Raw genomic sequence first — 15,364 nt, forward strand, 5'->3', positions numbered from 1 at the left:
ATGGCTTTGAAATCATTTGGTCACTCTATGACAATTTAGCTATTATTTGATGGAGGTCTCTCTCTTCCTTCGCCTTAGTTATAACTTATAAATCATTATTGTTGTGATTTTTCATTATAAGTATTTTAAATCAATCGAGTAACTCGTGGTTTTTAGCTTATATACATATAATAATATATACTGTGGAAAAGCTATGGAATCTTGAAGTCGCGCGTTGGGCAATTTTAAAATAAAAATGGTCGCTTTCTTCTGTCCAAATGAAAGTTAAATAGTTTTATTTTATCGTATGATTCATCATCTATATATGACGCACAAATGTATACTTGAAAGTTCATAGTTTCAACTTTCAAGGGTGCAACAAGATGAGTGATCTGTTGTGGATTACAGGACTGTGTGTTATAGCCTTAGTGGTTGTGAGGATTAGCCATTGGTGGTACCGATGGTCAAACCCTAAGTTCAACGGCAAGTTACCTCCGGGATCAATGGGTTTCCCGATCATCGGAGAGACATTCCACTTCTACAAGCCTCATGGATTCTACGAGATCTCACCTTTTTTCAAGAAGAGGATGTCAAAGTCAGATTTTAATCCCTCTCTATATCTATATATATGTGTGATCTTGTATGTTTATATCCTTATTCATACGTTTGTGTGTTGTGTGAGTGTTTCAGGTACGGGCCTTTGTTTCGAACGAACATTCTAGGATTCAAAACCGTGGTTTCGACAGATAAAGATGTGAACATGGAGATTTTGCGGCAAGAGAACAAGTCTTTCAATTTAAGTTATCCCGATGGTTTAGTGAAGTCTTTGGGAAAAGAGAGCATATTTTTCAAGACCGGGAACATTCACAAGCACATCAAACTAATAAGTATGCAGCTTGTGGGTTCGGAGAATTTGAAGCGGAATATATTAAAAGATATGGACCGCGTGACCCGCGAGCATCTCAGTTTGAAGGCTAGCCAAGGAAGATTCGATGTTAGGGATGCAGTTTTCAGTGTATATTATCTATCCTTTTTTTTGTGTCTCTGACAAATTTCATTGACAATACAGTTAATGTTGTTGCGTGGTATAGTCTCTCACTGGCTCTTTAATCTGTTTTTAATCTTTGTAGATGATAACAGCTCACTTGACACCAAAAATGATAAGTAATCTCAAACCAGAGACTCAAGCAAAGCTTATGGATAATTTCAAGGCCTTCAGTTTTGATTGGTTTCGGCCATCTTTTACTCTAGAGGCCTTGAAGGGAATCTACAAAACTCTTCGGGTGAGACTTATTTTTTTTCTTATATTTTGGGGAGCTAGGCTAGCACAATACTATATAAACCCTTGATTTCTATAATTGTTTATTATATACAGGCATGCCGAGATGGGATGAAGCTGTTAAACGATGTTTACTCGAAGAGGAATGCGTCAACAGAAAAGCACGATGACTTCCTTAACACGGTGATGGAAGAGCTTGAGAAAGAAGGAAGCTTAGTGACCCAAGATGCGATTGTAAGCCTCATCTTTGTTCTTTCATGTGTCACTCAGGAGCTCACCGTTAAGACCATTTGTTTCGCTGTCAAATTCCTATCGGAAAACCCAAAAGTTCTCGCTGAACTGAAGGTAAAATGTTTAGAGAAGCTAATAATTTTTACATCTAACCATGTGATGGTATTCTAGCAAATATGTATTTTTTATTTGCTAGACACAAACAAACAAGCTTATTTGTCTGTATGTTGATATATATATATATATATATATATTGTAATTTGGCAGAGAGAGCACGTGGGGATCCTTGAAAGCAGAGAAGATAAAGAAGGTGGAGTTACTTGGGAAGAATACAGACACAAGATGACTTTCACCAACATGGTAACTAATTACTTGATCTTCTTTCGTCTAAGGCTAGTATAATATATTGTAAGGTTCACATGGTGCACCTTTTATTTACACTTTCTAGGTTATCAATGAGACGCTTCGACTGGCAAACATGGCTCCGGTTGTGTTTAGAAAGGCGGTGGAGGATGTGGAAATCAATGGCAAGTACTAACACTGATCATGTGATATATCGTATACTACTAAAGTATTTATTTTTTTAAGTTGACTGTTTTTTACGAAATTTTGTAACTACAGGATACACTATTCCAGCTGGTTGGGTAGTGTTGGTTGCAACTTCAGTGGTTCATTTTGATTCTGAAGTATATGAAAACCCTTTCGAGTTTAATCCATGGAGATGGGAGGTATTGTATATTTACTCGAAAACGCCAGAACATTTAGTAGATGAACGAAGTTACTCTGATTTATTATATTTTTAATACGTGCATGATAAATTAAAATAATCATATATTGTTTTTTACGTTTTATCATTCAACAGAAATTTTGTTAATTGTATGCATTAGGCGGAATAACATTTTCAAAACATAAAAACAAAAAAAAAACTGCGTACGTATTTTTAGCTAATCTATTAATTGGAACATTGATGATGGTTATGGTGTGCAGGGGAAAGAGGTGCGGTCTGGGTCGAAAACATTCATGGTGTTTGGTGGAGGAGTTAGACAGTGCGTTGGTGCAGAATTTGCGAGACTTCAGATTTCAATTTTCCTCCACCATCTTATCACAACTTACGATTTCTCGTTGTTCAAAGGCTCTGAGGTCATTCGAGCGCCAGCTGTTTTCTTCCCTGAGGGCATTTCAATAAACATCTCCAAGTGTTCCACATGACCTTATCGCAGACATCCTCTGACTACATAAATCTCCTTCGTATCTTCTTTGTTTTTCCTAAACATTATAATATTAATGCTCGCGATTTCAATATCTTCTACAAGCAAACTCTACAAATTAAATACCTTATATGAACTTTTAGTGCCGTGACAATAATAATATCTTCTACAACTCTACAGCTTTCTACCTTCTATGATATTTAATGCGGTAATAATAATAATAATATAATCATACAATTTTTGTTTTCTATTTCTTAATGCTAGACGATAAAGTCTTTAGTAACACGTAATCAACAAATCATAGCAGGAATTTTATCTTCTCCAACGATGTTTATATATATTACTGATCATGTTCATCTACTAGAAAAAAAACTTAGGAAATGATAAATAAGTTAAATGAATAATACACTAGGATTTAACCCGCGGTACACCGCGAGACAATATTTTTAATTTTAAAAATATGAAATTTATATTGTATTTATTTGTTATTTTATTATTGTTTTATTAATTTAAAAAATATAAAATTTTACAGGTATTTGATATAAGTATTCAAAGTATAGGAATTTTGTAGTGTTTTCAAGATTTTAACCCGTGTGGTATATGTATAGTCTAGTAATACATTTATCTCTTGGTACACATCTAAAAGTGTTTAAAAAAAAGCAATTCCACTTAACTCCCTATATAGGATTAATGCCAACCCGTCTTACCAAAATCAAAATAAATTTTTGCATAAAAAAAATAATCAAAATAAGTTTTTTTATCAAGTTTAATTATGTTAATTGTTTTACCAAATTAACATACTTATATAGTTTATAATTTTTCCATGTCAATATATAGTTTATGATAATTAATAGAATTTTTGTTTTTTTGGTAATTCCTCAAAAAATAAAAAATAAACCAAATTATATGAGGGTTTTCAACATATTTAATGTGACATTTTGTAATTGGATTTTCGCTTTAGGAATTTTATTAATGTTAATATAATTATGGATATTGTAAACTTTTGTTATGGAAAATCTGTTGTATATCATTTGAATTTGAGAGATTCTAGCATCCATAAAAATAGTTTTGAAAATTTAATGGGTTAAAACTTTAATGGGTAGAGTTGTTTTTGGAAAAATCGGAATGTATAGATGTTGTTAAGATTTTATGGCAATAAATGTAACAAATGTTGGTCAATTTGAGAAAGTTTAGTATTTGAGTTTTTCTGCAATGTTATTTATGGAATTGTTTTAGGGGTTAATGTTGTAAAAAAAATTAAATAATTAAAATTTAAAAGACATAAACCAGTACTTCAAAAATGTTAATATAGATTTTTAGAGAGTTTTTTCTCCTCTTAAAATGTTCACCTAAAAAACAAAAAAAAATGTACGATATTGTGAATTGAAAATGTTCCATTAAATTATCTCTATTTATAAGTATTATAGTTATACCAATAACTAATAGAAATTTAAATTAATTAAACAGCACAAAATAAGCAAAATTGAATATTGAAACTACTAAATGTTTGTGCTGAGCTATGTGGACAAAAAATACCTCTTATTTTCATTGAGTGGCGTACCCAAATACTTTCCGTAATGCAGTTTGAAGCGAGTTTGGGCTGCTCTTACTAATTAATCCGATGAGATTATGCTGAGGCGTCCAGACATTTTGGAGATTTCCTCGAAAAAGAAGAGGATGATTTTGAGAAAGTAACTCATGAATACTTAGACTTAGTAGATATGTTGGGTTATATATAGTGTTTTCCTGCACAATGCTCTGAGCTGGTATGACCAGTTTCTAATGGTGAAATAAAGCAAACGTTATTTTCATCGTCGTCTAAGAAACGTGTGTGGACCGGAGTGATACACAAACTTTCTATGTGGCTGTCTTTAGTATGAGTCAAGTATGATTTTGTAGTTGCTATATATATGCAATCTTTTTTCCTATTTAACCAAATGTCTTGACTGGTAAAATACTACTCTCTTGGCTCTTATCCCAAAGAATCCGAAAGTTGCATATGCCACAATAGAGGAATATAGACCAATTGATTGATAAAATATGTTATACAAGGTGGTTTTAAAAATACTAACAACCCGGTTAAAGGCTATACTTATGGATTTTGTGCAGGGAAGATTGCTCTTGGAAAGTGTCTTTTTGGCAACAAAACTTGTGAAAGATTATATATATCACAAAGATTTCATAGCTCCTAGGAGTGCCATCAAGTTTGGCATATCTAAAGCTTCTGATACATGTTAATGGTCCCTTATCATTTCCATATTCAAGGCATTGGGGTTTCCAGACTTAGGTGATATATTGCATATCCACTGCATTCTTCTCATTGGTAATTAATGGTGAGTTAAAAGGGGTTTTTGCAAGTAACAGAGGGATTCTGACAAACGCTGCTCCATGTTCCCTTACTTGTTTGTCGTGGTACAAAATGTTTTATCTCGATTACTAAACCGTGCAGTTTAAATACTTTGCGGATGACATTTTAGTTTTCTCAGATAGTTCCTCTTCATCACTACGGGAAACAATTTGTATTTTTGGGGAGCTATCTCTGATATCTTGCCTGCACATCAATGCAAATAAATTGGAGTTGCATGTGGGAGGTCGAGATAACCTGCAGGAACTCATAGAAGCTGCGACTGCTCATGGCATTCCATTAGATAGTCACCAATTGTTGGTGCGAGATTTAGCACCCTCGACATACTGACCTAAACCGGAGGCAGACCGATCAATTATGAAGCTGGGCCAAACCGGGAATTCTTTCCCAGGACCGCCAAACAGGCCAACAAACAGGAGCCCAGTTAATTTCAGCCAGTCGACCTCCGAGACCGTCTCTCAAGTCTGACCTGATCGTTATTGGGAATTTTCCCCTTTTATTCGGTCGAAATATTAGGAAAGTGTTCTTATATTGTAACCTAAGATCTCATATAAATAGATGGGATTCTTCTCTATGTAAAATCATCCAGCAATTAATACTAAAACCCTAATGGCTAATTCCTCTTTGTTCTTGAGAGAAAACCTAACTTCTTTTTCAAGAATCATTTTTCTTTCTTTGTTTGAGCTTAGATCCAGTTTTTGGAGAAATTTCTTAAGTGAATTTGTTTTTCCATTCAACAAATTCATTGTGAGAAACTCAGTTTCTATACCAATATATCCCCTATTTGGGGCTACCGTTTACTACAAAATCAATGGCGTGCATGATTCCCCCCCCCCCCCAATTCATTGATAAGATATATATGTTCTCGGTTTTTGCTCTCATGAACGCTTGCACTTTATCTCCTGTGTCATATCAAGCATTTCGAAATTCTTGTATTCATTGTTTTAATTACCTACTAGATGTTTTGACAATATCGAGATTTGAGAGGTTATGTTGGACTTTTCTATGGCCGGGCAACCCAAATACTCCAGTTGGATATAAGGTAGTTTGGAATGGCGTATGTAAACCAAAAGGAGAGGGGGGCCTTGGATTGAGACGGCTTCGTAATGTATCACGACTGTGCTGATCAACTAGTTTGGAGGGATTCTTCACGACACTCTTCTTAAATTTTTCTTTGTATTTCTTTGTATATTGTAAAAAAAAAAAAAAAAAAAAAAAAAAAAAAAAAAAAATTCTTTTTTTGGTAATAGAACTTTTTTGTAACATTTTTTTTTTGAATATTCACTTTGCTAAATAATTGGTAGTTCATTTTTTACAACCGCAACCACTTTAAATATTATTTTTGTTACCTGCAATAATTATCCATGTTAGAAGATATGTAATTAATTACAAAAGAATCTTAACCATATTCAACCAAATTTAAGTTAGTTCAATCAGCAATTAAATCTTAAAATGATCTTAAATTTGATGTAAATACTATTTCTTTAAAAAATCTATTTATTTATCATAATATATAAATATATATATATTTCTTATTGTTAGATTATTTAAAAGTTTAATTACGTTTAAAAATATTTAGTGGTTGTATTTATTTTTATAATATGTTTAAAGACAGTTCAAAAATCAGAATGGACTATTTTATTTATTTATTTTATTTTTTTGACAACAATAGAATCAACTCAAACGAGCCAATTTGGAGGAAAAGATTTACAAACAAAACATGCTGCGGTGACAGTCGCGCTTGGCGTGCCAGAGAATCCGCTTTGACATTCGCATTACGTGGAACTAGAGATAGAGAGAAGGAAGAGAACTCCGCTTGATCTATCTTGATGTCGTCGAGGTAGGGTGTGAAAGCCGGTCATTCATGAGGAGAAGACACCATCTTCACCAAATCAGAACAGTCCGTATAAAAAACCACGTCCCGATAATCATGTCCAATCATGCAACGCATCGCCCAAATGAGAGCTTCTACTTCAGCATGGAGTGGAGACAAACTTCTACGGAAATTGGTAGCTCCCATATCTGACCTCGAATCTTCAATGGAAGAACAAAACCAACCTGCACCTGCAAGAGCATCTGTCGCTTTCCAAGAGCCATCAACAAAACACCGATATCCTGTAAAAGAGATAGGAAGGAAAGGGATGGGCCCCCTTTGTCTAGTAGAGGGGACAAGTGGAGAAAGGGGTTGATCCTCATCCTCCACCTCCACCTGAGCCTGTAACCAGACATTTGCCTCCCCCTCCGCCAACCGAACTACATCCATTGGATTTTCCATCACACTCTCAAAAACACGAGCATTCCGCGCTTTCCAAATATACCACATAAGCCACGGGAACGCGGCTACCTGAGAGGCCGGATTAGAAGAACCTAAAAAATGGTCTACATTAGCATAAATGGACTCCGTCGGGAAGGAGCCAGGACCTACAGGAACCTGGGCTAATGCCCACGCCTGCCGAGCCGGTGGGCAACTGAAAATAGCATGATTAATTGTTTCCTCGTCAGCCCCACACCGTACACACGCAGAGTCACAGGGAATACCCCTCCGCCGCAGGTTCGCCAAAACCGAAATACATCCTGACAAAACCTGCCACATAAAATGCTTAATTTTTGGTGGACAAGAGACATCCCAAACAGCAGCCAACAGAGGAGTTATCTCTGGGCCCACTCGAGGGACCATCGTAAGCTGTGGAGCAAAACGACGTTCCACTTCATAACCAGATTTAACAGCATACTTTCCTGATTTCGTATAATGCCAACCCATGGAATCGTCTAGACGACGACTTCCTAAAGGAATAGCCCCTATCAGATCAACATCTTCCGGGGCAAAAAACTCCTTAAGTCTATCCATACGCCAAGTATTAGTGTGACAATCAATTAAATGAGAGATTTTAAGAGAAGGATCCTTATGGGGACCCTTGCTGAATGCTGGTCTTGGGGATTGAGCCGGTACCCAGGGATCCGTCCATATGGAAATAGACTCCCCCGAACTGACCCGTATAATAAGGCCTTTATTAACCAAAGATCTAGCAGAAGTAATACTTCTCCACCCGTAAGATGGAGAGTAAGAGCGTAGCGGATCCATAGGGTTGGAATTGCGATAATACCTGCCCTTGAAAACCCGAGCAAACAATGTATCCGGGGCCTCAATCAGCCTCCACAATTGTTTTGCCAGCAATGCCGTATTGAAGGCATCAACGTTCCTGAAACCCAAACCCCCCAACTGCTTACTGAAGCAGAGTTTATCCCAAGCTAACCAGTGCAACCCCCCAGACTGTCCTGAGGTACTCCACCAAAAATTTGCCACTGCACTCGTAAGTTTTGACGTTATTATTTTTGGAATCCGGAAACAAGACATCACAAAAGTGGGAACCGCCGTGGCAACGGACTTGATCATCACCTCTTTTCCCCCTTTGGAGAGAAGTTTCGCCGACCAACCCGTCGTGCGACCCTGAAGGCGGTCCCGAACAAAAGAGAAAACTTTTGTCTTGGACCCTCCCAGACTCTCCGGTAGCCCGAGGTAAGATCCCATCCCACCCAAATTCGAAATCCCCAAAACCCCCTGCATCTCTGACCGCACAGTGTCATCCACCTTATGACCAAATTGAACCGAAGATTTGGCAAAATTTATTTGCTGACCCGATACAGCCTCATACTGGTTTAAAATACCCAAAATAACCTCACATTGAGCCTTTTCCGCTTTGCAGAAAAAAAGACTATCATCCGCAAAAAGCAGATGCGTGATTGGCGGACACTTGTTTGCTACCTTAATCCCTGTTATTTGTTTTTCCCGTTCTGCCCGCTTAATATTAGCAACTAAGACCTCCGTGCACAAAATAAACAGATAAGGAGACAAAGGGTCTCCCTGCCGTAAACCCCGTTCGGGAACAATCCTACCATTAGGTTGGCCATTTAAAAGAACCTTATATTCTACAGAAGTGACACAAAACATAATCCGAGAAATCCAGATCTCCCCAAAGCCCATCTTCCGTAACAAAGCCTCAATAAAACCCCATTCAACCCTATCATACGCCTTACTCATATCCGTTTTGATCGCCATAAATTTTCCTTTACACGATGGATTTGTTCGTAGACCATGGAACATCTCATGGGCGATGAGAATGTTATCCGAAATCAATCGTCCTGGGACAAAAGCAGATTGTGTTTCCGAGATAAGCTCAGGTAACACTCCTTTTAACCGTTGACACAAATTTTTTGAAATAAGCTTATACCCCACGTTACACAAGCTAATGGGCCGCATTTCCGCCATCCGGGTTGGCTTAGCCACCTTCGGAATTAAGCAAATATGCGTCCTATTCAGACTTTTATCAAAAACACCCTCTTCAAAAAACCGATTTACCATAGCCACAAGATCCTCTTTGACCACTCTCCAAGCCTTCTGGAAAAACAATGCTGTCATTCCATCCGGTCCCGGGGCCTTATCCGGAGACATCAGGAATAAGGCCTTACGGACCTCCGCCTCCATTGCTGGAGCTGTTAAACGTTCGTTTACGTCCTCCGTTATTACCCTCTTCACCTCACTTAAAGCAGCTTCAAAATTAGACGGATGAATAGAAGTAAACAAGTCCTCAAAATACGAGACCGCCACCGTGCAAATATCATCATCCTTAGTTGACCAAACATTATTCCTGTCATAAAGCCCAGTGATCCTGTTACGAGCCCGTCGCTGCTTTGTTTGAGCTTGAAAATACTTCGTATTTTTATCCCCCACCCGCATCCATCTATTACGACTTTTTTGATACCAATAAATCTCCTCATCATTATAGGCGTCCCGCAGACGCATGGTTAAATCAGTGATAACCCCCGAAGAAACCGCATCATCCGCTTGGGCCACTGCCAACTGGCGTTTGAGATCCTCAATAATGTCTCGCCCAAACGGGACCTGCTCCTTGCGCCAATGAGATATAGCTCGTCGGCAATTCACAATTTTGTCCACAACTGATGTCGGACCCTCATGATGGCCCCCATTCCAGCCCTGTGAAATAGACTCCATCAGACCCGCCTTACCAATCCACCGACGATCGAACATAAAGGTTCGTTTCCCACGCGATCTCTTGGCACCTATATTGACAATAAGCGGGGCATGATCCGAAGCAATCCTTGGCAAATATTCTGTAACCGTGTCCGGAAACAAATCATGCCAGTCCTCATTACCCAAAGCCCTATCCAAACGATAACGGATTGGTTTTTTATCCCACCAACCCCTCCACGACAACCAATCTCCGAGATATGGAAATTCCAAAAAACCACAGTCCCGAATCATTCCATGAAAGGAAAGAAATGAAGAAGCATGACGAAGTTTACCCCCTCGCTTCTCGTGATTTCCTGTTAATTCATTGAGAGCCCCAATAATAAACCAAGGAGACGACCGAGTTGAGCTTATTCTCAATAACCGTTCCCATACTAAATCCCGATTCTTAGGGACAGGATCCCCATGAATAAAAGTGAGGTGAATTACTCGCCCGTTATAGACAGCCTCAACATCAATTATACGATTTGACTCAAATAAAATTGACACATCAAAATCATCTTTATTATAAAAGAGAGCCAACCCTCCACTACAACCAATAGGTTCCACAGTTTTTAAATTTTTATAGCCAAAATGGCCTACAAATTGTTCCAAAAAAGAAAAAGATTGTTTTGTTTCCATTAGAAATAAAAAATCTGGCCGATGCTTATTCCAAAGATCCCGGAGATTCCCGATAGTGGTCTTATTTCCGAGACCTTGACAATTCCAACTCATAATATTCATTTAAAAACCATTGGCTTTGGTGGTTTGTGCCCACCGTGACCTCCCTTAGACCCTTCCTGGGCCTTAAGAGTATGCTCGCTTTCCCCAAGAGCTGGAACAGTCGGAGGAGGTCGTCGCCTTGGTGACAACAGCAGATTAGCGTTCCGCTTCTTCGTGCTGACCCCCCTAAGAACCAAATGTCCTTTTCCTTTCTTCCCCTTCTCCCCTTGAGCCGCCTGAATGTCCTCACTAGTTGGTGCCGCGAAAACATCCCCTACACCATCCGATTCCACCAGATCTTTTTCAGCCCCCTCTTCCACCAACAAATCATCTTCCTCCATGTTAAAAAACTCCCCAACAGTCTTTTCCACCCCCATAGGATCCTTGTCAGCAACATCAGAGTGGACTATTGTGTTTGGTTTTATAATAATACAATTCAGAAATGAAATTAGACTTTTTCCTGCCCTTTAGAGCATTCCTTGTCAGCAACATCAGAGTGGACTATTGTGTTTGGTTTTATAATAATACAATTCAGAAATGAAATTAGACTTTTTCCTGCCCTTTAGAGCATTCAACGCAATGTATTCAAACAAACAGATCAATTTCACATTCCCAAACAGCTATCATCTGTCATCATAGAAACCTAATTTTTTCGTAAAACCCTAATTTTTCTCACATCCATAAAACTCTAATGTATGTCGCTCTAGAAATAAAATCAAAAAAGATTTTTACCAAAAATTTTCGATTGTTTCACCTCTCAATTCTACGCTTATTCTTCTATGAAGCTTTTGCCATCGATCAATCGAGAGAGGCGAGGGAGAATAACAAAACAAATAAATAAATTAAAAATTTTTGTTTTTCTCCCGGCCAATCAAAAGTTGGCACACATAGGTTTTTAAATGAATCTAAAACATCTAAAATTAACTATTGATGCTTAGTAAAATTAAGCTCTTTGCATTATATTTATTTTGTTTTATTATTAGCAAACTTATAAAAAACTTATAAGATATATTGATGGAGATGGTCTTACATATGCGGTTAAATAATAATTTTACTGTCCAATTTTCTTTACGAATTAAACCTTAAAAATTAAATATTATCAATAAATTAAATATTTATTTGTATATCTGCGTATTTGTAGATCCTTGTCCAGATCCGGTTTGTAGGACAGGCGGACTAAGCGAAGGCTTAGGGCTACATTTATTTTTGGTGATTTTAAAACTACATTTTTGTATATCTAATAGACTTTAAACCAGAATATTTGAAATCCACATCATAAATATACCATATATATGAGCCACATCAACCTTTTTTGTTTTCTTTTTCTGAGTTATTACATTTATTTTTTTATATTTTTGTCATTTATATATATTATTGTATATTTTCTTTATTTTTTTCTTGGGATTTTAGTTTTTAAAAAAAATTAAAATTATAAAAGAAAGCCACATTTTTTAATTGCTTTGGGCCACCAATATTAGTGGACCGGCCTTCTCTAATGTACTGTAAAATATTTTTTTAATGATTATTGAATAATTTATGCATGTTCGGTGGGGTGTACCATTATTTTAGGAAAATCCAAGATATCATATTCAATTCCCGATCTAGTCCAAGACTCCAAGTCAACTTGACGTCTTTAATTAATCATTCATACATTCATACATGTACAATTATTTTTGGCTTAATATATCATATCTGACGCAATTTTAAGGATGTAAAGTAATCCATGCAATGAAACAGTAAATCTTACGCTAACAAAACATTATAAATACTATTTCTAATAAAATAATAGAAATCTCTAAAAAAACCTCCACTTTCTAAGGTGCACGTTGTTAATTCTCAAAATGTCATTTGAATACCTAATATTTAGTAAATATCATGATTAAATGGTTAATTTATGTTCACTATGTCATTTGAGGCTTGATGTTTAACCAAGAGACGATGTATGTTTATGGTCCATAAATACACTTCTAAAATTAGGGGTGATGATCGATTAGTTTAGATGGCGATTCTAGGGTTTGTTAGATTCATATGTAAGTTTGGAACTATACTTTCATTCTAAGTTCTTTCTTAATGCATGTAGTTAGCTTCATGTTTTAACTCTGATCACAAGTAATGTATGTTTCACTACCGGCTTGCATATGTACTTAAACCTAGCTTAAGAGTGTGTCGTGTCATAAGAAGCAGGTACCACTTACTTATAGAACCCTATGGACAATAATTGAACATGTCTTATATGCTTTGATATAAGTGTTGTTGCATGCGTAAGGTGAGTAAGAAAGTATAAGGATTTTAGATGGCTAACTTATGATATGTAGGTGTTAATCGTTCTTTTGTGTTTTGTACGTAGTCCGAAACTTAGTACTAGTAAACAAATTAACTGTAGGATCTCCTGAATAGATAGATCAGCAAACTTCTGTGATCTCCTTGAAATAGAACCTTTGTGAGTCCAAGTAATAAATCATCTGTGATCCCCCTTTTCAACTTATTGTTGGTGAACAAAAAAACAAAAAAAAACAAAATTTGAATTTATAGAGCAACCTTATTTACATAACCTTAGCATTTAAATGTTGCCAGAAATGCAAAACTATTTATATATTTGAAGGATTTTAATAGAATATATGTGTTGAATAAAATGTTTATAATAATGACATCCATTATACATATTCCATGTATTCATCATTAATTTGCTACATTCACAAAGTTAAAAGTTAAAACCAAGAAATTAATTTATATTTGTTGAAAACTGAGAAGATTCAATTTCCATATGATGTACTAGTAATCTGAATTTAGCTTGTTTTAGGGATACTAAATTTTATTTACACGCTCTTACTTCCTCCAAGTTCTTGAAAAGGCAAAGGTACAGACTTGAAGGCTCTGTATTTCCCCACATTGTTCAGATGTTCATTCTCCAACCTGATTGCAAAAACAAAGATCACTCCAACATTATCTTCTGTTTCTATTTTTTTTTCTTGGATCAAAATATCTGAAATCAGGTTTTATGCTAAAACCGAACCTAAAGAAGTTCCAAATACCGCGACGAACAATCTCTAAACATGCAACAACAGCAACCAAAGCTCTTTTATGCAAAAATGGTGCTTCTTTAATCCCAAGAACCGTCTGCATCCATGCCAGCCTCAGCACTACATTCACCGCCTTCATTTCAAATCCCAATCAAGCTGTTAGAAATCCCGCGAAAACGCTATAATTCAAACCTGAAAATAAGCATTTATTTCTATTTGTTTTTGGTTTACCATGACAATGAAGTATATGCTTTTGTAAGGAACTAAGAGTTTGTCACGAAGCCACGGGTTCTTGGAGTTGCGGTTCATGAGACCCCAATCCTTGAAAATGTCCCAATAAGTATTGAACAACGTGGCAATGGTCGACGTGGTTACAGCCACCGTTAGCCAGTATGTCCCTCTCTTCATCTCAAAAATTGTCCTAGCTGCAACTGCTAATATAGTCGAAAGATACTTCAGCGCGTTAAGGCCGTGTGTTTTATCTTTCTCCTCCACCAACCTCCTTATAGACTACAATAGAAAAAACAAACAAAGTTTCATACATTTTGAAAGGGTCGAGCTTTGCATGTAATTAACATTTCGAAGCAGCAGGATTTGATGTTAAAATATGATTTATAACGTACAGTAAGAGATACGACTTCGATATAAACTACAGAGTTTCAGTATTTTTAAATAATATATGAATCACGGAGTTGATGTAACGTAAAGATTTTAACGTTTTTTGGAACAAAAAGAGTTGCGGGTTTAATGTAAAGTATGGATTCTTTTTCCCAAGTACCTGAGCGAAGCGGAACCAGTAAGGAATGATGGCAACGACAAGGTAGAGTTCTTTGTAAATTTCACTATCATAGCATGTGTGTGTTCGTTTCTTGAAATCTCCACCCCATCCATAGTAGCAAACATAAAACAATAGGCTTCTGAATGTTTGGACCTGTGAAGAAACCAAAACCAAATTAATGTTCTTCTATAAAGGAAGCAACATATAGATCAACCAGATGCTAAACCAAGCAAACTCGTTACCTGACTTGTCAACTGATCTGCAAGGAAGAAGTCCGGGAGAATAACCTGGCAAAGGAAAAACATACTCACAAACTATATGTAACGTCTTTTACAAGTTTTTATTACTTGGTCTGAACGTTACCTTGTAGAGAGGACTTAAAAGACAACGAAAGACACTTCCAACAAAGAAATATCGGCTCGAGCGATATATTATATTGAATGGACAGAACAGCGCAATCATCAAGCACTGCGATCATAAGTTAAAAAGAACGTTTCAAAGCTATGTATTTTTAAAGATTGGTGTCAATGATCTTGTTTCTCATAACTTACAACGAGAAGAGCTAAAGGAACTAGCTCGGTGATAACACTGAAACTTTTGGTTCTCGGATCCATTTCCATGTCAAGATTCGAGATGACTCCTCCGAATGTTAAAACTGCTAGACCAGAACCTACAAGTAGGACTTCTCTATAACCAAGATCATTCCCTTGCTCGAACCCGAAGATAAACGGGTAATTTACTCTGCATCGGCTCCA

The 15,364-nt window shown here is 36.7% G+C and overlaps 3 protein-coding genes across 3 annotated transcripts in view; 1 reads left to right on the forward strand and 2 right to left on the reverse strand.

The window, feature by feature from the left end:
- Positions 315-2,869, forward strand: LOC104780148 (cytochrome P450 708A2-like). Its single transcript, XM_010504624.2, has 8 exons — positions 315-574; positions 670-994; positions 1,110-1,262; positions 1,355-1,603; positions 1,757-1,849; positions 1,938-2,016; positions 2,111-2,217; positions 2,477-2,869. Exons 1-8 carry the CDS (start codon positions 363-365, stop codon positions 2,696-2,698), a joined length of 1,440 nt encoding a protein of 479 aa, XP_010502926.1. The 5' UTR covers positions 315-362; the 3' UTR covers positions 2,699-2,869.
- Positions 7,031-11,188, reverse strand: LOC104783698. Its single transcript, XM_019244079.1, has 3 exons — positions 10,884-11,188; positions 7,272-10,638; positions 7,031-7,177 (listed from the first exon to the last, which is right to left on the reverse strand). The coding sequence occupies exons 1-3, from the start codon at positions 11,186-11,188 to the stop codon at positions 7,031-7,033; spliced, it is 3,819 nt and encodes a 1,272-aa protein (XP_019099624.1).
- Positions 13,628-15,364, reverse strand: part of LOC104780149 (phosphate transporter PHO1 homolog 9-like) — a 4,547-nt gene continuing 2,810 nt past the window's right edge. The window contains exons 11-13 of the mRNA XM_010504625.1: positions 14,063-14,341; positions 13,825-13,964; positions 13,628-13,724 (exon numbers count right to left, since the gene is read on the reverse strand). Coding sequence (XP_010502927.1) covers positions 13,628-13,724; positions 13,825-13,964; positions 14,063-14,341 — 516 coding nt within the window. The remainder of the gene's footprint in view (positions 13,725-13,824; positions 13,965-14,062; positions 14,342-15,364) is intronic.

This window comes from Camelina sativa, chromosome 4 (assembly GCF_000633955.1).
Source record: "Camelina sativa cultivar DH55 chromosome 4, Cs, whole genome shotgun sequence".
Classification (NCBI taxonomy): Eukaryota; Viridiplantae; Streptophyta; class Magnoliopsida; order Brassicales; family Brassicaceae; genus Camelina; species Camelina sativa.

Coding starts and splice junctions, on each gene's coding strand:
- LOC104780148 (XM_010504624.2), top strand. CDS start 363: ATGAGTGATCTGTTGTGGATTACAGGACTGTGTGTTATAGCCTTAGTG. Junction 1,850..1,937: donor AGATGACTTTCACCAACATG/GTAACTAATTAC, acceptor TACACTTTCTAG/GTTATCAATGAGACGCTTCG. Junction 2,218..2,476: donor TTAATCCATGGAGATGGGAG/GTATTGTATATT, acceptor TATGGTGTGCAG/GGGAAAGAGGTGCGGTCTGG.
- LOC104783698 (XM_019244079.1), bottom strand. CDS start 11,188: ATGGGGGTGGAAAAGACTGTTGGGGAGTTTTTTAACATGGAGGAAGAT. Junction 10,639..10,883: donor ACTCTTAAGGCCCAGGAAGG/GTCTAAGGGAGG, acceptor TATTGGTTGTAG/TGGAGGGTTGGCTCTCTTTT. Junction 7,178..7,271: donor ATGTCTGGTTACAGGCTCAG/GTGGAGGTGGAG, acceptor TCTCTTTTACAG/GATATCGGTGTTTTGTTGAT.